General features: G+C 45.3%; 2 protein-coding genes across 5 annotated transcripts in view; one reads left to right on the forward strand and one right to left on the reverse strand.

Annotated features, from left to right (window-relative positions):
- RBL2 (retinoblastoma-like 2) overlaps positions 1-21,894 on the reverse strand; it is a 45,360-nt gene that overhangs the window by 1,420 nt on the left and 22,046 nt on the right. For 2 of the 3 annotated variants that reach the window (XM_014528425.1, XM_014528427.1), the window contains 10 exons: positions 20,920-21,084; positions 20,348-20,459; positions 19,303-19,572; positions 18,828-19,105; positions 18,566-18,742; positions 17,821-17,892; positions 16,874-16,979; positions 16,101-16,306; positions 15,370-15,534; positions 8,155-9,585 (listed from right to left, as the gene is read on the reverse strand). In XM_014528425.1, coding sequence (XP_014383911.1) covers positions 9,415-9,585; positions 15,370-15,534; positions 16,101-16,306; positions 16,874-16,979; positions 17,821-17,892; positions 18,566-18,742; positions 18,828-19,105; positions 19,303-19,572; positions 20,348-20,459; positions 20,920-21,084 — 1,722 coding nt within the window. In that variant the 3' untranslated portion in view covers positions 8,155-9,414. Of the gene's footprint in view, positions 1-5,607; positions 5,614-8,154; positions 9,586-15,369; positions 15,535-16,100; positions 16,307-16,873; positions 16,980-17,820; positions 17,893-18,565; positions 18,743-18,827; positions 19,106-19,302; positions 19,573-20,347; positions 20,460-20,919; positions 21,085-21,894 lie in introns of those variants that run through there. The other variant, XM_014528426.1, reaches the window with a different exon arrangement.
- Positions 1,642-8,095, forward strand: AKTIP (AKT interacting protein). Of its 2 annotated transcripts, none has more exons than XM_014528428.1 (9): positions 1,642-1,752; positions 2,879-3,084; positions 5,184-5,248; positions 5,326-5,426; positions 5,840-5,928; positions 6,000-6,098; positions 6,186-6,293; positions 7,097-7,157; positions 7,300-8,095. In XM_014528428.1, the coding sequence occupies exons 1-9, from the start codon at positions 1,711-1,713 to the stop codon at positions 7,408-7,410; spliced, it is 882 nt and encodes a 293-aa protein (XP_014383914.1). In that variant the 5' UTR covers positions 1,642-1,710; the 3' UTR covers positions 7,411-8,095. The 2 variants fall into 2 exon arrangements, with proteins under 2 accessions (XP_014383914.1, XP_014383915.1); XM_014528429.1 differs by having other exon boundaries at positions 7,303-8,095.

Consider the following 21,894-nt stretch of genomic DNA (forward strand, 5'->3'; position numbering starts at 1 on the left):
GCCCTGCTCCGCGCCCCTAACGTGGAACGTGAGGCTGTTGGCGGCGATGTGCTAACGGGAGCCCGTGCGGGACCCTGGCGCACGGGGGACGCGGGACCCATCGCCCTGTCCGCTTCACCGGGACGGGCCGAGACCTCCCTCCTTAGCCTGATGCAAAGACATGCCAGGCGGTGTCCTAACCGCCAGGGCGGACCTTATGTCCCATCTGTCGCCCCTGCTGGAGAGGTTGTAGTCGGGGGAGACCAGACACTCCATAACCGGTGTCTTAGTCCCGAAAAGGGGCTACAGCTTCTCAGGTGCTGTTGCTGGAGGCACGGGCAGTGGGCAGTGTGCCTTCCTAGGAGGGTGGATTCTTCCAGGCAGAGGCATTGGGGCTACACTCGGAGGGGACCTTGCGGGGTTCACCCACCCCGTGAATTTCCAGGGCTGTGATCAGTGTCCCAGAGGGACGGTCCCTCTTCGGTCAGGTCTGTCCTAGACGACACTGGGGTGCTGCTGGTGCCCCCACATTTTTTTTTCTCCCAACGATTTTCATCTTAGTCATCTTTAAAGGCAGGTTTGCAGTTCTTGGCAATAAGTTGGTATTTACTGGCTACAAGTCAACAGGTTGGTGGAACAGCCAGCATCCTCATTCCTGTGACTTAATTATCGGGTGGCACGGTGTCGTGGAAAGCAGACCTCATTAATTGGCACCTCTGTGGGTGTCGCAGGTGTGCAGAGAACACACTTTTGCTGAATAGGGACATCTGGGACCTGGGTCTCTAATGATCTGCTTCTCCGGAGTTTAGTAAGACGTTGCTCAGTCAAATGTTGACCCTCTCGACCTGCAGCCGTCTGCTCCGGGCAACAGGAGTTGAGAGAAGGGGCTCAGTCTCCCTGGGCCCTGCCCCAGCGGACGGTGCCGTCTGAGCTCGGCTGGCTGGTCTCCTAGGCCTCTCCCTTTGTGTTCTTAGCCAGCGACCCCTGACTGTGACCGTACAGCTCTGGGGAAAGCTTTTGCACTCCTCTCTGCACCTGCACCCTTGGGCGCGGGGCCTGCCGTCTCCGTACTTGAAGCAGCTGACAAAGGTCATTTCTTGGGAATGGTCCTGACAAGACCCCGGTCGCCCTCTCTGTCCCACACGCTCGCCCTCCTATTTTTTCTTATTTCTTTGGCTGCTACTTTCGCTAGAGAGAATCATTTTGTGCTTAAGACAACTCACTGGGGACATGCTTAAATCGGCCCCTTTGGGCCTTTAATTTCCCACAACCCCGAGCAGAGTGCTAGACTTGGAGTCACGTGGGTACAGCGCATTCTGAACCTGGCCTTCCCAGTCCAGTGCCTACGCGCACGCTAGCAGTGACTGTCACAGCCCAGAGCCTCTGCGTTTCTGGCACCAAAGCTGAGCTGTGTCACTGAGTATTCTGAATCCCGGCCCAGCACTGGCACCCAGATTCCTGTAGGTATTTAAAGGGGGGAAGACATTGGAGTCAAAAGACGGAGGGGTTACTGAAGGAAACTATTTCTGAAGGCGTTTTTCCCCTGGGTTTTTGTAACTGTGTTATATAATGTGTGTTGTATTTCTATGGAGAGGGGCACATTGAGTTCTTATTTCAGAAGTCTTAACTTTTGGTGTTGGCTATTTCCCCTCTCATTTGCAGGTAACGTGACTTTGGGGACGGAAGTTGGATGACGCAGGCGGCTGAACATCTCTGTGTGGAGCGCACGTTATGAACCCTTTCTGGAGCATGTCTGCAAGCTCTGGACGCAAAGTAGGTACAGCTGATATATGCGGTGAGGAAACCGTTTGCATAAGAACAGAGGCCAAAAGAATTCATACTCGGGTTGCCCGGTAATCTTAACAAGATCATCTGGTTTTTCTAGTTCAGGCTTTACTTTTGAGAACCAATTATTTTGTGGATTAAAGTTAGTTTCTGAGACGGAGGTCGCATCTCCAATAGAAATGACGTGGGTAGCACTGAGTAGGACTGTTTGGGTAGGCGATGCTGACATGTGATGACTGTCACACATCCCTGCAGTTGCACATCTCCCTGAACCTCGAGATGCCGTGGGTAGGAAAGCCTTGGGAAAGGCCAAGTCCGGCTCGAGGCCGCTGGTTTAATTTTTCTAAATAAAATGTCTATTTTTAGTGGCAAAAAATAATACATTTTAGGAAAGCCGAACGTACGCAAAGACAAAACACATATAATGCATAATCCCACCGCTCTGAGGGCACCGCTGCTCATCTTTTTTCTAGGCACATGACATACATTTAAGGCAGTAATTAAACGGCCAGACGGTAGTTTCTCTTGACTCCCCTAGGCCTCTCTCTCTACTGTGGACGATGGTTTATGCGGGGGAGAGTCCAACTGTGGGAACGTATGCATTAGGGACAGGATCACAGTCGGACCCATGGCAAGTGAGAGAACAGCTTCCTTCCTGTTTCTAACCCGAGCGCTAATGTCAGGCAGTGGCTCACTTCACTCATCGCTGGTTTCTGAGCTGCTGAGCACCTGACCTGCAGCATTGAGCTGCTCGGGGACGGTGCTGGTCTTGCAGAGTTGTCTAACTGTTTAGTAACCCCCGGCCCTCTTTTGGGGGCCCCCAGGAAAAATCATTTCTTTCTTTGTTTCACTTAAATCTCGTGAATATTGGCTTCCTGGTCTCTATAGGACGCAGCCAACAGGAGTTTGCTAATGTGTTGGTCTTGCTTCAGCTCTGTTCTGCTCTGGATAAGGGCCCTGCACAAAGGCCTTTCGAGTCATCTCGGCCCTGGTGCCAGGATGTCCTTGCAAAAGAGCAATTCCAGCTTTTAGGTCAGCGACTGAGTCCAGCACACACACTCCTGTGGTTTAAGAATCATCCTAACAGATGCTCTCCCCACTTCGTCCTGAATAGCGATCTGACGGGGAAGAGAAGACAGTGACGGGGGACGGGAAGACCAGCCCTCCACGCACGGCTCCAAAGAAACAGCTGCCTTCTATTCCCAAGAACGCTTTGCCCATCACGAAGCCCACGTCTCCTGCCCCAGCAGCACAGTCAACCAATGGCACGCACGCTTCCTACGGCCCCTTCTACCTGGAGTACTCCCTCCTTGCAGAATTGTAAGTTCTTATAGCTGTTTGGTTACGTTTTGAATGATTCTGGAAGGTAAAGAGTGAAATGTACTGTGATGGACTGGGCTCACTTAGTGGCCATTTAATCTCAGCTCACACTCACCTCTGCAGTGTCAGCCTTGATATTTACAGAGGGAGGCTATGGCAGGCAGTATGGCCTTTCTAACCAAGGCCTAAGGACTGTCATATGTTCTCGCAAATGTAATGGCTCTCATTCAGATCTTGGGTAAATAGGATCTGAAGGCAAATGTGTGCTTTGATTTCCACGCCTGTTTGGAGAGCATGAAGGGGGAGAAAGGAAGCTTTAGTAAGTACAGATAGCAGGTCAGGGACTTAATTTTGTCTTCCTTCCCAGGAAGTGAGGCATTCACCTCCTGAGAGGTCATGGAGGATGGGACAGTGGGAGGGTGGCCATCTAGCCTTCCCCGGGGCAGGCCCCGCTGAAGGCTTTGTGCTGTGTTCTGGGGGTCACCTTGTGAGAGGCCCCCCGAGCACGAGGAGGCGGTCCCAGTAGGCGGGGGTGGGAAGCCAGGCCCTGGGAGGCAGTAATGAAGGAACTGGAACTGGTCAGTTCAGAGAAGGCCTGTCACTAGAAAGGGGATTTGACTTCTCCTGTGTGACCTCCCAAAGCTGAAGGAGGCGACACCAGGACATCATAAAGGTGTGGGCCCTGCGCAGGAAGGGGCTGACTGGTCGCAGAAACCAAGGTTGGACTGCGGTTGCACGTGCGCGGGTGCGAGGAGGTGATGGCGCAGCGCCTGCCTACCACGGGCTCCCACAGTGACTGAGAGCAGGTGGCACTTGATTAAATAATCTGTCCCAAGGGCGAAAGTGTGGAGAATTCTTAGTTTCAATTATTTAGCAATTCCTTAGCACACAGCACTTTGATACCAACTGAGCTGTCTGTGTCCTAGCCTAGTGTCGCAGGCGTGCGCTGTGTGCTGATAACTAGGTTGAACAAGTGCCGTAGTAAAGCAAAACTCTGAGTCTCTAAGCCCAGTGTGTAAGACACTGAGTATAAATCGGTGGCATACCTGGAAAAAAGACAATAAAATTCCTTTGTACATGCAGTTATTTTAAAGGTACCCCTGAGCCCTCCGTCCCAGCGCCCATGTTGTAAGGGCAGAGGGGCTGAGCCGCTGTCTGAGGGCCGAGTGTGATGTGGTGGCAGGGGCCCCGCAGGCTGTGTAAGGGGCCTTGTGCTGGAGGCTGGGCAGTGCGCTAGACAGGCTTCCATTGTGGCACTGAGCCTTCTGTCTGCGCAGAGCACACAACGGCCCTCTGGCAAACTGTACTGCGGTAGCTGCACCTGTCAGTCACGCTGCTGTGGGCGCGCTCAGTGTTGGTGACTTAAAAGGAGTGACTGCTTTCAAGTCAGGCAAATAGGTAATAAACTGTCAGCGAAGGTCCACGGTGCTACTCCACACTTACAGCTCACAGCCTGACTTGTCTGGGCTCATGGCTCCGTTGCAAGGAACAGCCCGGCATGGCTGGGGTGGGACGAGGTCCCAAAGAGCCCGAGCAGCCTGTGTCTGCCCTGTCTGCGCACCCACCGCTTCCCACCCCGGGCCCAGAGGGTGTGTCTGCGCCGCGGGGTCAGTGAGAGCAGAAGCACACCGCGGACAAACCTACAGATGGCCTTCTGCCCAGGGACGGGTCACACTGAAGGCATCACCTCCGTGAGGGCACTGGCATGGGACTTTATTCTTAATTTCCTAGCGCTGGGTATAGTGGCTTTTGGATGTGTGCGGGTGAGCTCTGCTGTGCAGTCACAGCAGCAGCACCGTGACCAGTCCTCTCATCTACCTCCAGTTCAATTTCTGGGATGATGTTTGGGGGAGGTGGGTTTCTGGGAGGAAAACTTGATTCTTAGTGTGTCCCTGTGTTTGGCTTGAATTTCTTAATCTGGGCTCTTGGTGGTGAAGCCAGTAGAGGGCAGCCGCCGGGGCCAGGTGCGGGGCTGGGATGACTGGGCCTGTCGGGTTAGGGCCTCGGCTGCCCCTTGAGGGACTGTTTCTCCCAGAACAGGACCGGGGGTGGCTGGTCGGTCACTGACCTCCGCCCGGCCCTGCTCTGCTCTGTTGCAGCACCTTGCTGGTGAAGCAGAAGCTGCCGGGAGTCTACGTGCAGCCGTCTTACCGCTCAGCGCTAGGTAAGCACATTCTCTACAGCGGCAGCACGTTTGGTGCCTCTGACGCTAGGCCTTAACCGCGCTTGCTTCTCCTGCAGTGTGGTTTGGAGTGATCTTCATTCGGCACGGACTGTACCAAGATGGAGTATTTAAGTTCACAGTGTACATCCCTGATAACTACCCGGACGGCGACTGCCCAGTAAGTGGGAGCTACAGCCTGGCTCCGTGCGCTGGCCAGTGAGGCCCACAGGGCCTGAAGGTGTCTGGGTTCCTTTCCTGACCAGCCACTTTGCTGATGGTTCCTAAGATGTCTGTCTGCTCCTTGGGCTCTGGGGGGAGGGCCTGTGCCTCGCTGTGTCCTTTGCCCCGTCAGCCTCCACCTGGAGCTGCGCCTGTGCTCTGGCAGCCACGCCGAGGCTGACTCCGCACTCGGGGTCGTGGTGCTGGGTAGAGCACCCCTCCCTGCAAAACTTCATGGCGCAGGACAGTGGGGAGAGTAGTTAAGTGCAGCCCCTGGCACGACTGCCTTGTCCGGACACTCTTCCTCCCACCGTCTGTGGGCCCATTGCCTCCATGGCTCCCACTGAAAGCTACGTCTCTCTCCCCATACAGCGCTTGGTGTTTGATATCCCCGTCTTCCACCCGCTAGTTGACCCCTCCTCAGGTGAACTGGATGTGAAGAGAGCATTTGCCAAGTGGAGGTGAGTGACTACGTGTTTCCTTTAGTGACAGAGTCAGTGGGACGCCTAAGTCACGCGCCTGTCTCCCTTAGGCGGAACCACAACCACATCTGGCAGGTGCTGATGTACGCGAGGAGAGTGTTCTACAAGATCGACACGGCGAGCCCCCTGCACCCCGAGGCTGCGGTCCTGTAGGTCACTGCTTTACTTCAGCTAGCTCTGAAAATGCAGCCAAGGAGAGCGCGTGGGTAACTTTCTGACTTACACTTTTAACACAGGTATGAGAAAGATGTTCATCTGTTTAAAAGTAAAGTGGTTGACAGTGTGAAGCTGTGCACGGCCCGCCTGTTTGACCAGCCTAAAATAGAAGACCCCTATGCCATTAGGTAAGTGGTTCCTACCTAGACAGACCGCACCTTGCAGCCCTGTGCTCCCTCCCATGGTCCAGGGGCACTTAAACTAAAATGGGGAGTGAAAGGGAAGTTGTATCACCTGTTAGCCAACAACCCTGATTACTTGTAACAGATTTCAGACACCCCTTCGGCTCCTTAAACAAAAGACTTTCCATCGACAGGCACGTTGTGCCAGTGGTGAGCTATTTAGTGACTCTGGGTTCCTGAGGACCCTGTAATGTGCTGTTTCAAGTGTCAGTGTCAGCAGGAGCCCCTCTGAAACAGCCACAGCCCCTCTACGTTCAGATGTGGCGAGGGCGGGAAGCTGCATAGGGGAGAGTGACTAGAGTGGGACAGTGGGTGCTGGAGCTCTGTGACACTTGACCTTGGGGCCGAGTGGCGGGAGAACAGACCTGAAGGATGGGTGGTTTAGCGCTCCGCACACTGGTGCTGGGGAGGCAGCGTAGCGCAGTGGGTAAAGGCTTGGGCTCTGCAGACGGAGTGGTTGGCTTTGTGACTGGAACAATTACTTGCTTTTCCGGTGCCTCAATAACAGTACCTCAGGGGTTGTTTCGAGGCTTAAATGAGCTAACCCGGGGAAAGTACTCTGCAGAGCATGGTTATCATGTGAGAAAATTATTTAGATAACGCCTAAAACTTACACGTCGACAACTGATTAAAGCCTTTTCTTTAAATCCTTATTGGGTTTTGTTATGGCAACTGGCTTAAGTATTAAAAAACATGTTCCGCAGATTTAGTAAGCCAAGCAGTTTTTAAATCTTTTTCTCTTCCTTAAGCTTTTCTCCATGGAACCCTTCTATACACGACGAAGCCAGAGAGAAGATGCTGACTCAGAAGGTGAGTAGCTGGCCGTCTCTGAGATGGCTACTTGCTGACCCCTTTCTAAGCTCACTCTGCACAGACACCTGTGGGGAGGCGGGTTTGCACAGTGCTGACATCTCATCGGTCACTTTCTGATGCCTGTTTTGATTGTGCCTAGAAGAAGCCTGAAGAACAGCACAATAAAAGTGTTCACGTGGCCGGCCTGTCCTGGGTAAAGCCTGGCTCCGTACAGCCCTTCAGTAAAGAAGAAAAAACAGGAACCACCTAGGAGCGGGACTGCGGTGACTGGTGCACCAGGCACTTTCCTGCGGACGCAGGCCGAGGCCAGGCTGACGGCGGCCAGGACTGCTGCGAGTAAAGTGTGCGAACGAGGACTGGCGTCAGTGGTGTCCATATGCGCTAGGTTCTAACAGCAAGTTCTGGAAACCTCTCTCTAAGTAGCGCGTTATTACTTCTGTCAGAAGTGTCTTTAGGGTGGTTATCTAGTTCAGTACTCCAGATTATTGGGGACCTTGAGGCTTAAGTATTTTTCTGAATATAATGCTAAAGGTAAGTGGCATTCATTTGGAACTACTAGAGTAGACAGAGTTTAGCACTACGGAATTATTTTTAAATGGGTGTCTCAGTTGTACATACGTTAGGAAGTGGAGAGGAAAGGTGTAGAGAAAGCAGGTTCTTTAGCATACTAGCACTTTCAGCAGGAGACCACCTGACTCTCAGTCTTCAGCCCACTGTCTTACTGATTTACGAATCGCTACCAGGTGCATGTTAGGGGAGTGAGGAGGCCAGAACACTGGTTCATAGTTTTTGTTTTTTTTTTTAAAGCAAATTACTTACTGTATTTTTATGGCAGGAGGGAGAAAAAGTGTTAGAACAGTTTCTAATGAAGTCAAATATTTAAGTGATGAATGACTAATGTGTTTTGTAGAGACAAAATAAACCAATAAATGATGGTTCTTTGTCATTTATGCAGGAAACTAAATACCCTTTTCTCAGTATAACTGAACAGAGATTAATTTATAAATGCTTTATTGAAAAATACACTTATTTTCATATAAAATTACAGTAGCAGTAAGTATCTGGAGAGGTTTTATAAATATTTTTGCAGAACACTATTCTAACTGAACAGTGTAATTAAAGTTCCATATTTCTTTCAGAGCAATATGAAGTTACCTAGTAACTTTGTTTATACTGATTCAATTTACAATTGAATTTTCTCCCTAATATTATTCAGTCAACTTAAAAACTGCTGGAACAATACTGATTAATAAAGTTATATATAGATACTTCAATAGCTGTTAAATAACCTTTTCTAATTTGTATGACTGGTACTATGTACTCAATGAAAACCTAAACTCTTTTTTTAAACTGCCAGGAACATACCAAAAGATAGTTTAAAATGTATCACCTTAGTAGACACATGTCTTTTGGAAAACTACCTCCTAAAGGAAGAGGCCATAATTTTTCATATTAATTTCCTTAATTCAACTTGATTTAAAAATCTTCACTTAGCCAGCCGATCCCTATTAATAGGGGGGAGGGGGGGAACCTGGAAAATTTAAAATACGTGCCCCAAAGGTGGCTACTGGGGCTTTAACAGTTCTAAAAACATACAAAAGCATCAAAGAGGACGTTGAGTGTTTAGCCTAGCAGTTTTGTACTTAATAAAAGTTCACATTGTAGAAAGTGCCATCACAATATACAGCAAAACCTAGATTACGAAATCATGCTTTTTACAGCCCAAAAGTGCCACTTCTTACACAACTCACGCACACCACACACCAAACACGCAAGCACCTGCCACGCTGCACCACACCTACGGGAGGGAAGGATACACACAGGGACCGGGAGACGTGGGCCGGGCCCTCTCCCTTGTTAAGTTTCAAAAATGCAAAATTCGCACACTCCTACCAAGTGTTTTAGGACAGAATACCTAGTTTTTGTGTTGCTTTTCAGGAGCGCCAGAGCAGACCACAAACAGGTAGGAATGGACTGAAACAGCCCTCTGCTGGAGGGTCAGCAGAGACCGCACACGTTTCAGCATGCTTTGTTCTCTACAATACCTGTAAAAGCTTTGCCAAAGAGTTAACAAATCCCAGACTGGTTTCTAAGCCGCCTTGACGGCAAGCACTGAGTGGTAGGAAAAAGGCAGATGGGAGGAGTAAAAATAAGGATATTGGAAAGAGTAAGGAAAAGAGCCCCATAATCTAGCATGCATTAGATGATGCTGTTAAACAGTTTGTGAAAGGAGTTTCAATACAACAGACTAACCTCAGTGGGAACCTCGGTCATTAGCTACATCTTGGAGACGGCGTATTAAGGCAGTATGATTTTCTGGGCAAATTCTTTTGGCAGGCGATTCACTTCCATCTTCCAAAAGAATCCCTCTCTTTTTGGTTGGAGTTTCTCCTGTCCGTATCATACTGTTAATTTCTCTTAGTCTCTAGAGCGAGGGAAAAACAGATATAAAAACTTGAAAACCCGAATACACACAATGCGTTGTTAAGGCAAAGAACCTCAAATGAGTTAAGTGGTTTACCTTGAGGAGTTTGAACATCTCCATGGAGAAAAGAACTACTGAGCTACCCAGCCTCCCCATGTCAACCTCTCTGCTGGCTGAGCCAATGACTGGGCGGAGAAGGAGGGCTTAATAAGCTCCGCAGATGGAGTGGACGGACACTTTTCCAAAATGCAAGAGCTGACACATTTGTGATTTCTTTCTACGGTAGTTATAGATCATGACATTGTTGATAACTTAATCAATTCCATACATCCCCATTCTCCTTTTTTAAAAAATAGCATGCTTTTGCATTGTATTGTGCCGATTTTTTTTTTTAAGTCTAGCAGCCATTTTCAACAGGAATTTCACAAGAGAAGTAAGCCTTAATTCCCTAAAGCATCCTTTGTAAGTAACTTATTGGTATGATCTGGAATGTCATAGTTACTTGTTCTCCTTGGAAGATTGAGAACAGTTGGGCAAATTCTCTGCGAGGAACGCCTCCTGAGGAAACACTGCCTGGTGCTGGAGACCAGATCGGTTCTCAGCGCCTTCAGCGAGCAGTTCCTCCAAAGCCCCAAAGTCAGTGTACCCCACTCGTTTCTGGTCGTGTTTGGTTAAAGGGTTTTTTCATGTGCTGCCTCCTTGCCCTTGTTTCCTGTTGGAAAGCACATGAGCATATATGTTCACATGCACTTCCTAGAGGAAACGGGCTTAGACCTTCCGTGTCTGTGTGGATCACCCGCACTGCATGCAGTACTCTCCAGTATGTGGCGTGGTTTAATCCCTCCCAGCTGTTCGGTGCTGTAAGCGATGCTACCATGCTGATTGTTCAACAAGCTGCACCTGCCCTGACCAGTGTCACTCATGACCAGTCATCTTACTTGATATCACTTTGTAATATTCGTCCTTGATCTCCGTTATCACCTAGTAAGTCATGATGACAAATACTTCTCCAACCAACAGTCTAATACTGCTTTCATTTGTTGGAGAAACTCCCAATTCTGTGCTACAGTTTTTTCTGGCACCTTCCAGTTGGTGATCATGGACAAGCAGGATTGAAAGTCACAACTCCTGGTAAGTGTACAGTTCTACACGTTTAACAAATACACAGCCATGTAATCACCACGGTAAAGATAGAAAACAGTTCCTTCACTCCAGGAAATTCCCTCGTAGTCCCAGCTACCCCACCCCAAGGCAGTCACTGATGTTCTGTCCCTACAGTGTCCTAGACATGGAATCAAGACAGGAAGTGGCCTGATGAATGAGTGACTTCCACTTAAGCATTAATGCCCTAGAGGTTCATTTTCGTTGCTAAGCGTATCAGGGCTTTTTATTGCAAAGTAGTACTCTGCTGAGTCTACTACCCAGGTCTGTTTACCCATTAACCAGCTGGAGGACACTGGGGTTGTTTTCTCCTGTCTGGCAAACAGGAATAAAGTCATAAGCGTTCATGAGCATGTTTTGCATGAACCTAAGTTTTCATTCCACATGGGTAAATCCCTAGGAGTGAGGATTACTGGTTATATGGTAAAGGTATGTTTAACTCTATTTTCCAGGTATAACGTCTCTGCTATACCATTCTGTATTCTGACTAGCAATATAAGTTCCAATCGCTCTACATCACTGCCAGCGTTTGTTGTCATTAAGATTTTAGTCATTTTCATAGGCAGATAATAGGTGAAGTGTGTTAAAATCTTTTGCCCATTTTTAAATCTGGTTTTCCTTTTGAGTTTTGATAATCCTTTACATACTGTAGGTACAAATCCTTTATCAGCTATGAGATCTGTAAAATTTTCTTCCAGTCTGTGGCTTGTTTGTCTATCTTAATTTTGATCACCTAATGTGTCAGTCTTTTATAGATTGTGCTATTGATGCTGTATCTAAACCCATGTTCACAAAGATTTGCTTCTATGGTTTAACTTTTAAGTTTCATAGTTTAGGTCTGTGGTTCATTTTGAGTTAATTTTTTGTTTATGACACAGTGTCTGGGTGCAACTTTACTATTTTTGAACATAAGTATCCAATTGTTTCAGCACCAACTATTGAAAAGGCTATCCTTTCTCCATTGAATTGCTTTTGCACCTTTGTTGAAAATTAGTTGGCCTTTTACACAGTGGGGCAAAAGAGGTTTACAATTGGTCATATGGAAAATAATACAATAAATAATAAGCATAAACTGCATACTCACAACTGTAAACCTACACTTGCCCCACCTGAATGTGTGGTCTGTTTCTGGATTCTGTTCTATTGATCTGTTACTCCACTTTCACCAGGACCACACACCGTCTTGATTACTGTGGCTTTAAAGTAAGTCTTGAAATCAGACAGCGTGTTTCATTTTTCCAAAATTGTTTTAATTATTCTAGTTCCTTTGCATTTTCATGTAAGTTTTGGAACCAGTTTAACTTATATAAATAATTCTGCCAGAATTTTGACAGGAATTGGGGTTGAATTTGTAGGTCAAGTGGGAGAAAACAGATCTTGATGTTTCCAGTTCCTGGACATGATATATATCTCTCCATTTTCTCAATCTTTAACTTCTCTCACCAAGATTCTGTAGTTTTCAGGATACGAATCTTGCACATCTTTTCTCAGACTTGACTGTAAGTGTTAAGTTTTTAATGCTGTGTATAGTGTTTAAAATTCTTTTACTTCTACTTACTCGTTGCTGGTATATAGAAATACGTATATTTGATTTTTGTATGTTAATTATGGAACTTTCCTAATCTTTAGTTCCAGTAACTTTTTGTAGATTATGATTTTTCCGTGTAGAAAACTATGTTGTGAATGGAGACAGTTTTCTTCCTTTTCCATCACGTATGTCTTCTCTATCTTGCCTTATTGTGTCTGACAGGACCTACAGTTACAATGTTGAATAGGAGCGGTAAGAGCAGAGATCCTTGCCTTCTTCCTGATCTTAGAGGGAAGGCATCCAGTCTTTTACCAATAAGTATGAGGTTAGCGATAGATTTTAAATATATATATCTTCTTTATCAGGTTGAGGAAGTCCCCTGAGAGTTTTATCATGAATGAATGTTGGATAGGGCTATTAAAACTACTTCCTTTTTACTGTTTTAGAAGTTTGTCTTTCAGGGAGTAAGTTCATTTCATCTGTATTATCACATTTATTGGCACAAAGTTGTTTTTTTATCCTTCCTACTTAGTCTATACAGAGATGTATCTTTTTTATCTTCTCAAAAAAACCAAAACCTTTAACTTTTAATGGCTTTTATTTTCTCTATTTTCAGTTGTTTATTTCATTGATTCCTGCTCTTTCTCAAGTTGCTTAGTCACTAACTTGAGACCTTTTTTCTTCCTATATAGGTATTTAGAACTATAGTTTTTCCTCTTAGCACTGTTTTTGCTGAATTTCACAAATTTAGATATGTTGATTCAGAAATACACAATTTAGTTTCCAAAAATTTGGGGATTTTCCAGAGAAAATACATTATCTGAATCCTTTACAATTTATTGAGACTTGTTTTGTGATCCAGAATGTGTTCTATCTTGGTAAATGTCCCATGTGTACTTGGTGCCACTGGAATGTTCTGTAAACACCAGTCAACAACATTAACGAATCCTGAATATCCTTACTGATTTTCTCTACTTGTTCTTTTTTTTCTATTTAGGATTGTATGTCCTTATCATTAGGAAATGACCTTCTTAGCACTGGTAATATTTTTTGCTCTTCAGATATTAATATAGCAATCCAAGCTTTCTTTTGATAAGTGTCAATAGAGTATAACTTTTTCTATCCTTTTACTTTTTAAAAAACACAGCTTTATAGGGATATAACTCACATACCGTATAATTCATTTATTTGAAGTGTACAAACCCATGGCTTTTAGTATGTCTCTGGAGTTGTGCAATCATCACTCTTTCGTGAGCTCAGAAACTCTGTGCCTTCCACTTCCCCAGCAGTCAGCACTCACTCATCTACTTGTGCTTCAGTGAGTCTGCCCTCTGGACAGTCCCTGTAAAGGGATCACGCATGTGTATCCTCTTGGGACTGGCTTCTTCCCTGAGCTGGATGTGTTCAAGGTCCACCAATGTTGTAGCCTGTGTCAGTACTTTTTTATTGGAGTAATATTCCATCGTATGGATCTACATTTTATTTATTTATCAGTTAATGGGAGTTTGGGGTTATAATCCTTTAAACTAGCTGTGTCTTTAAAGTGTGTTACACATAAACAATAAATAGTTGGGTCTTGCTTTTTCACCCAGTGTTACAATTCTGCCTTTTAATTGGTATTCTTAGACCATTTACATTTAATTGCTATTTTTCCATACGTCCTTCCATTTTTTAGCCCTTCTTTTGAAATGAGTATTCTGATTCTTTTTCCCCCCATTTTACTCTTAAATTCCAACTGGATTAATATGGTTATAGTTATAAGAGGAAACTCTAATAGAGGAAATGTCAGAGTCATTTCATCCAACTCCAATTGTTTTTTAGGGGCTATTGCCATTTTTGTTCACAGTACATAATTGTACTGTGAATATTATTGGCATTAGGTTAAACCTATGAAATGGTTTGAGGAAATTATAAATCTTTTTCATATTTGGTCTTCCTATTCAGAAACATTAGTATAATTCCAATTTTTTAAAACCACTAATTCAAGTTAAATAATTTGATACATTTATTCCAAGCTATGTGATTCTTTGCTGCTGTTTATAGTTTTTCCATTATATTTTCGAACATTTTTTTTACTTATTTTCCTAACTTTCTATTTTTAAAGATTTCAATCTTACAGAAAAGTTGGAAGAATAGTACACTGAGTACCCATTATCAATTAACACTTACCTCATTTGTCCTCTCTATAATCTTTTATAGTTGAACCATTTGAAAGTAAGTTACTGACACTGGAACAGGGCATCTCTGACTACCTCAAGCATATTCTCCTACATAATCCAGTACCACCATCAAAACCAAAGAAACTTAACAGAAACTTTAAAGGTAAATATCAACATAAAGCCCACATCAAGTTTTCCCACAAAAATGTGCTTTACAGCCAAGTTTCCATGTAGGACCTACTGCGTGTGCTTGTCAGGCCTGTTTAGTTTCCTTCACTCTCTAACAGGGCCCTCCCCCATCTGCCATTTCTCATCATCTTTACATTTGTGAGAGTGCAATCTATAAACACAATGTCCCATCAGGCCTCTGGGACCAGCCGCACTCCTCACCGCAGCACGATTCCCAGTGGCTGCTGCTTCCTGACCCCCTTTCCTTGCACACTCGGCAGCTGCTGACTTTCACCACCAGGCCTGACGCAAGCTTCCCTCCCCGTCCCCGCCCCAGACTGAGGCCGATGGGGCTCACAAATCCAGGCTAAGTGACCAGCACTGCACTGTGCAGAATGTCCATCCCCCAGGCCAAGACAAAGAACACAGGGGACAGAGACACGGCCTGTCGCAGAAACAGGTACTCGGTCATCAGTTTAGAGAAACCAATTTTCTTTCCCTAAAAAAATTTGGAATTTAAAAATTTTACAGATGGAATAAAAACCACAAAATCCCAGATTTACAGTAGAATGTTAAAAATGCACAAACAGGAAAAGGAAAGAATGAAAATAAATCCAAGTCCCTTAACTTGATTTCCAACTCTGAAATTCTCCCCCGGAAACCCCTGGTTTTCGCTCCACTGGGACCTAACTGGTCACTTTTCCCTGGAAGCTCCCATCCACCGTGCTAGCATGTTGTGGGTGGGACAAGCCGAGGGGCCAGGCTCACCTTGGAAGGACTGTTGCTGAAGTAGTAGAAAATCTTTTCTCGAGGAGAAAGCACGATTTCGTGTTTATGCGGGGAAATGTAGACGGGATGGTTCTGAGACAGCTGCACGCGGCGCGGGGAGCCTGCTCTTACAAATGGGTAGGGAGACAGCGGAGGGGCCTCCGTCTGTGAAAAACAGAGCATTTCTCAGCTAAGCACAGCTTCTAACCAGGTCTTTTTGAAAGTGGTTATTTGTGTTGTAAGAGTGAAAAGATAATAAACCATTAGCTTTATGAATGACACCAACTAATAAACCTAAAGAAAAGCATACAAACAGCAACCATGTAAGGGCTTGCTTGTGCCAGTCCCTGTTTTAAGCACTTTTAGTGCATTGTGTCATTCAATCCCACACCGACCTTGTCAGCTGGGGACACTCATGCCCATTTCTTAGAGGAGGAAACGAGAGGCCTGGGGAAAGCTAACTAACTAGCACGGCTGCCACAGCTGCCGAGTTCCGGACGCCGGGAGCCCATGCATTCTCTGTAGGGAATCCAGGTACCTTCTCCTCTTGTTTAATGCGACACAACACTATAAACTGTATGAGTCACACTTTTCTGTTAGACTCCCTCCCTTTTACTTAAACAAGAGAATTATTAATGAAGCCAGTTTACCTATGGAACTGCTCACACAGAAGTGATTCCTCACCCCTCAAAAGTGAAAACAAAGTACGAAATAATCCCCGTCAAACCTACCACGTTGGCCTGTGAGTACTTCAGGGCAAATGTTTTAATTTGTTTGACATAGACGTTGTTGTAGAACTGGATGAGGTCTCCCCTCTCCTCCTCCTCCAGGTCACTGTTGGCGCCTGTGAGGCGGGTGGGTGTAGGAGGGGCGCTGCTGGGCTGTGGGACAGGCAAGGTGCTGCTGGACCTCATGACAGGACTGGAGTCTCTACTGGCTGTGGCAGGTAGAGCAAGGGGTTAAACAGAGAGACTGCCTTTATCCTACTGCATTTGCTTTTTAAAAACAAACAGCTACCTGCTCTACTTGTATAATGGCAGCAAAAGGGCATTAATTCTTTTACCAGGGAGCAAAGCGCAGGCAGGTAAGACATTAAGTACTAACATTCCCCCCAGGCCATAAAGGTAGGGCACAAGGAGACGGTATCACTGGTAAGTTTCACCAAGTCTCCAGAACCTGCCCCTGCAGTAAGTGGTGCAAACAATTAGGGAGGGCATTTCCACAGCACGGTTTCAGCTGGCATGCCAGACTTCCCTGAAACGCAGGCCAGCAAATTCCTGCCCAAGTCCCCTGGAGAAAAATGTTTTGCATGATGTGCCTCAAAACTATGGGATAAAGGACAATGTTGCCACTAAATTTAGAATCATTTCTTCTTCCAACAAATCCTTTCCCAATAATATAGTTTATTCATAGTTTCCTTAGAAGTAATTTCATTTAGGAATCTTTAATCTTCTAGGCCTAAAGTTAATTTTATTTTGTACGTGTTCACAAAGATCCCACTTACTTCTGTCTTTGTTTAGTTCTGTTGGAGAATTCTGATGGCTTCTGCTTTCACTGCTGCCAGAATTTCTTCTTTTCCTTCTCCCTTTTAGCAAAACACTTCTATACACCTTTAGGGAGACCATGAGAAGGGGACAGAAATGACGATTTATGGAAACAGCCTAGATCACATGGCCTTGACATGTGATTTAATTCTCACAACAATCCTGTGAAATAATAGTTCTCCTCCTCAGGGGAAGTTAATCAATGCAGCCAAGGTCATATGTCTGTTATGTAACAGATCCAGGGGGACACCAGGAACTGCTGCTTGAAATTCCAAGTACAGCCTACAATGCAACAGAGCAGGAATAGGACCCAACCATAAAGCCAAGTCATTCTAAGCCAACCACAGATGTCACACACGCCTGCCCCTTTAAGGGAGATGAATAATATTAAAGGTAAAATGAGTCTTAAATCTTCATTAGATGTTGTCTTCGTTAAATGTACCGTATTTCCTAAATCAGACTGAAAGGTGGCACAGAAACCAAACAACCTTCTAGTTTACATCTTTCCTGTGATTAGCTAAATTAAGGCATCTGTTATTTCATGTCATTGCCTTTAGGAGAGAACTTAAACCAGTGGTTCTCAACCTTTTGGCCCTTTAAATACAGTTCCTCATGTTGTGACCCAACCATAAAATTATTTTCGTTGCTACTTCATCACTGTAATGTTGCTACTGTTATGAATCGTAATGTAAATATCTGATATGCAGGATGGTCTTAGGCGACCCCTGTGAAAGGGTCGTTCGACTGCCAAAGGGGTCGTGACCCACAGGTTGAGAACCGCTGATTAAACTAAAGACTTCCTTTAAAGTAAAGTCTGGGGAAAAGGCTACAGAAACAACTCTGGTTGACTTTTTGTGTTTCTCAAAGACGTGAAGCTTTATTTTCAACCCTAAGAGGAGTAAGTTACCTGGCTCCGGGCCTGTGGCTGAGTCCTGTAACAACGCATAATGTTCTGGAAGGACTTGTCCTCTTTTGTGACCTGGAAAAGAATAAGAGTATTTTGTGAGAGTGATGGACTTCCAGCAACATACTGTGAGCACTATACACTTGCTCCACAGTGAACCTGGTGAAAATTCTATAAAATTAGTCACTTAAAATCTGCAAATGGTCCTAAGGCACACAAGTGAAGAAATATCTATGAAAGAAAACTTAAAATTCAGCAACAATAGAGGTGGTAAATGGTACCTAAACTAAGACCTGGCATAACATTTCATGAGAGCGAGAAAACGGCATTTCACTTACTACAGAACCCCAGTAAAAGAATAGACAACTTCTACTCAGAAACTATGCAGGCAAAGCGGCAGTCAAACAACATATTAAAAGTGCTCAAAGTAAAAAATCTAAAGATTCCAGTATCCAACAGTGATCTTTCAAAAATTAAAAGAAATGAATATATAATCACAGATGTCTGGGCCAATGTGTACAGTGGTTAGAGCACCAGCCCATGTACCAAATGTCGTGGGTTCGATACCCAGCCCCAGTCAGGATGAGTATGGGAGACAACCAATTGATGTGTCTGTGTCTCTCTCTATATCCCTTCCTCTCTCAAAAAAAATCAATGGGAAAAATCCTCGGGTGACGATAAAGAATTTTTTTTTTTCCTGAGAGTAGGGAAGTATCATCTTTTTTCTTTTATAGTCCAAAGTACTCACTTTTGCCATCACATAAATGGCACACATTAACAACTGGTCCAGGTGTCTGTCCATCATAAGTTCAGGACACTGAATTATGGAAAATTCAAAGCAGGTCCAGATCTTTTTCCTTAGCTCATCTGAAATATCCAGCTTAGCACAAAGATCCCGAAGGCGGACACCTGCTAAGTGGTAAACCTGGTAGATAAAAAAACCATCTCAGAACCTGTTTATCTAACACATTCCCCAAACGCATGACCAGGGAGAGGATATGAGAAGTTACCTTTCTAAAGAACAGCGATAAAGAGCTGGTCTTCCTGGGCCTGCCGCTGCCGCTGGGTAAGGGGGGGCCTTGCTTCTGCTGCCCCCCTGGGGAGAGCTGCTGAATGGCCACCTGCCCCGGGACTTGCAAGGTGGTTCCTGTCACCTGTTGAGAGCTCAAGCTCCCAGCCAGGGCCTGGGCACTGAGGGGCTGCATGGAGCCCGTCACGGCTGATGCCTGCCCCCCAACATTGACTTGGACCGGGAAGAAAGTTATCCCTCCATTTTCATTGGCAATACCTGTAGTTTGTTACAAAGAAAAAGCACAAAGGAAATGCTGATAATACAAGGTTCCCCAGGCAGCGTTTCCAATTCCTCCCTCTCCTAACCCCCTCCCCCCTAAATGCTTGTCGCATTATCATTCCAGCCGAATCTCAGGTAACTTTCCAATGAATGCCACAGAGAAAGAACTCGATATCCAACTCAGCCTGCCTTACCTTGTACAGGAATGGTCACAGTTTGTCCATTGTTGGCTGTGACCGTGGCTGTTGCCATGGTGACCAAAGTCTGTCCAGGAACTGGTGTGACAGGAACCGCCTCCCCAGGCACATTCTGCACGGGGACAGCACTGACCAAGGGCTGTGGGGGCCCGCGCCCGGGTGCTCCTCTGTCAGAGGGGCTGTCGTTCTCGACAAAGAGCCGTCTTCGGGTGGAGCTGGTGGTTGGGGAGCTGTACCTCTCATATAATGTGGTTGGAGAGGTGATGCCTAGAGCCAAAAAAAAAATCAAACCACTTCACTCAGGGAGAAGGAGAGGACTCATCCAAGCTGTTATTAGTGCACAAAAACTAATTTAAAAGCCAACAAAAATTACAGGAGTCACATCATAGTAATAATTCCACTGAACACTATTATGAGCAAAATTTAAATAAAGATTTTTCTCTATTTGTCTCTCAGGACTCCCTTCTTCACTCCACCTTCTGCTAAATCAAATGAGGCTTTGCCTTCCACTACTTCAGGGCCTTGATGAGCAAGGGGCAATTTAAAGAATTGTTCTATTTTTCCACGATACTTTTAACCATATTCAATTTCTACCTGATGCTCATGTAAAATGTGATTTTGACATAAACCCACTACTTGATAAGGGGACCTGATGGATTTGATATCCCCATCTGGGAGCATTTTCCCCCCGTTTTATGAATCTTCATCTTTGTCCAAATACAGAAAATTACTAAAACTCAATAATGTCCTGTAGAAAGAATGGACATGCATATTTTTTTATTCAATTAAGCTTAGTTTAATTTTTTAAAACAACTTTATTGAGAAATACAGTGTGTCCCAAAAAAATGTCTACACGTGTAGAATAATTATAAAGGCGGTGTTTATTAAAATACAGTTCATTTTCAAAATGTAATAGAATCAGCTATCACACATTTTTTGGGGACACCCTGTATATGCCCTATGAACTTCACTTGCAAGTTTAGATGGAAGTCAAATCCCCAGATATTAGACCCCATCTATGTGCCTTAGTATTTAAACTTACTTCTTCCAAGCCCTCCAGTCTCGGCACGAACTTCACTCACTCTTCTGGGAGTCAAAGGGGTGCCAGCCATACACATGTCATCTGCTCTTTCCAGGTTCTGCGGTGGCATGACCTACAAAGAATGTTCACACAGAATGCCATTATTCAAAAAGCATTATTAAAAATACAATAATCACCTAAGGTAAAATTAAACTGTCTTGGCTCATCCCTTATTCCATCTATCAGCTGTCTTTTCCACTGGCAGGCTTAAACATTTCAAAACCTGGTAAATAGATATTAAATATGAATTAGCAGTCCTTACTGATGTGGAGAATTAGAGTATCAAGCATCTAAGGTAGAGAAACTTGATTAAGAGATCAAGGTAGAACACTGAATTCTTCCCCTGTCACTGAAAACGTGGGGCAAGCACACAGTCATTCTGATTCTTGTTTCCTATTTGATGCAGGTGTTGTACCCTCTCACCCTGCACAAGGAAGACATGAAGTGTAACTGTGCCTTGGGAAGAAGGGTGATGAGCAGACTAGATACTGATGTACTTTCCTTATAGAAAGACGTTACAATCTCTCACAAACCTCTTCACAGGTAGGGACTCGGTTGTCATTCTCTCTAATCCTGTCCCAGAGCGGAGAATCTGGCTTCCAGGCCAGATGATCCAAGATCTGTTCTTCAATCTGATTGAGGTGTTTCACCACCTCTCTGCAAAGGCCATCTTCTGCTCGGATGAATACTTCTATCACCTGAAATGAAGAAAAGGCCCTGGTTTAATAATTTTTAAAAAATAATATAATAAAAAAATATATATGTATAAAAAAAGGGTAACTTTTTTTACATATTTATAGATATAACAAAGACAATTTATAAAAAATTATAAGTTTAAAGAATAGTACTATTTTGAAACAGCTGCTCTTCCCTTCTGCCTTTATAAATAATATTTAAATTGCATTTATGAGTTATGTAAAATCTTTTCATAGTGCTGTATTTCAACATTTAAATGAAAGAATGTCTTATCTATTGAGAGTGAAACATTACTCTTTAAATTTTGTATTTAAAAACTCTAAACATTCAATCTCTGCCACTATAAAAACGTTTTGACTGCTGTAGCTGAATTAAATAAATTCATACACTCAGTTAATATCAAGAAGGAAACGACCAGTCAATGCCCTTCCTCTGTGCCTCTATAATCACGTCAAAGAGGATTTTTGCTTCTGAAAGACACATTCAATATTATTTAAATTCCATAAAAAAGATTGCTCTTGCCCTAGCCCAGCCATGGGCAAACTACGGCCGGCCCGCGGGCCGGATCCGGCCCGCGGGCCGGATCCGGCCCGCGGGCCGGATCCGGCCCGCGGGCCGGATCCGGCCCGCGGGCCGGATCCGGCCCGCGGGCCGGATCCGGCCCGCGGGCCGGATCCGGCCCGCGGGCCGGATCCGGCCCGCGGGCCGGATCCGGCCCGCGGGCCGGATCCGGCCCGCGGGCCGGATCCGGCCCGCGGGCCGGATCCGGCCCGCGGGCCGGATCCGGCCCGCGGGCCGGATCCGGCCCGCGG

This window comes from Myotis brandtii, unplaced genomic scaffold, assembly GCF_000412655.1.
Source record: "Myotis brandtii unplaced genomic scaffold, ASM41265v1 scaffold633, whole genome shotgun sequence".
NCBI lineage: Eukaryota > Metazoa > Chordata > Mammalia > Chiroptera > Vespertilionidae > Myotis > Myotis brandtii.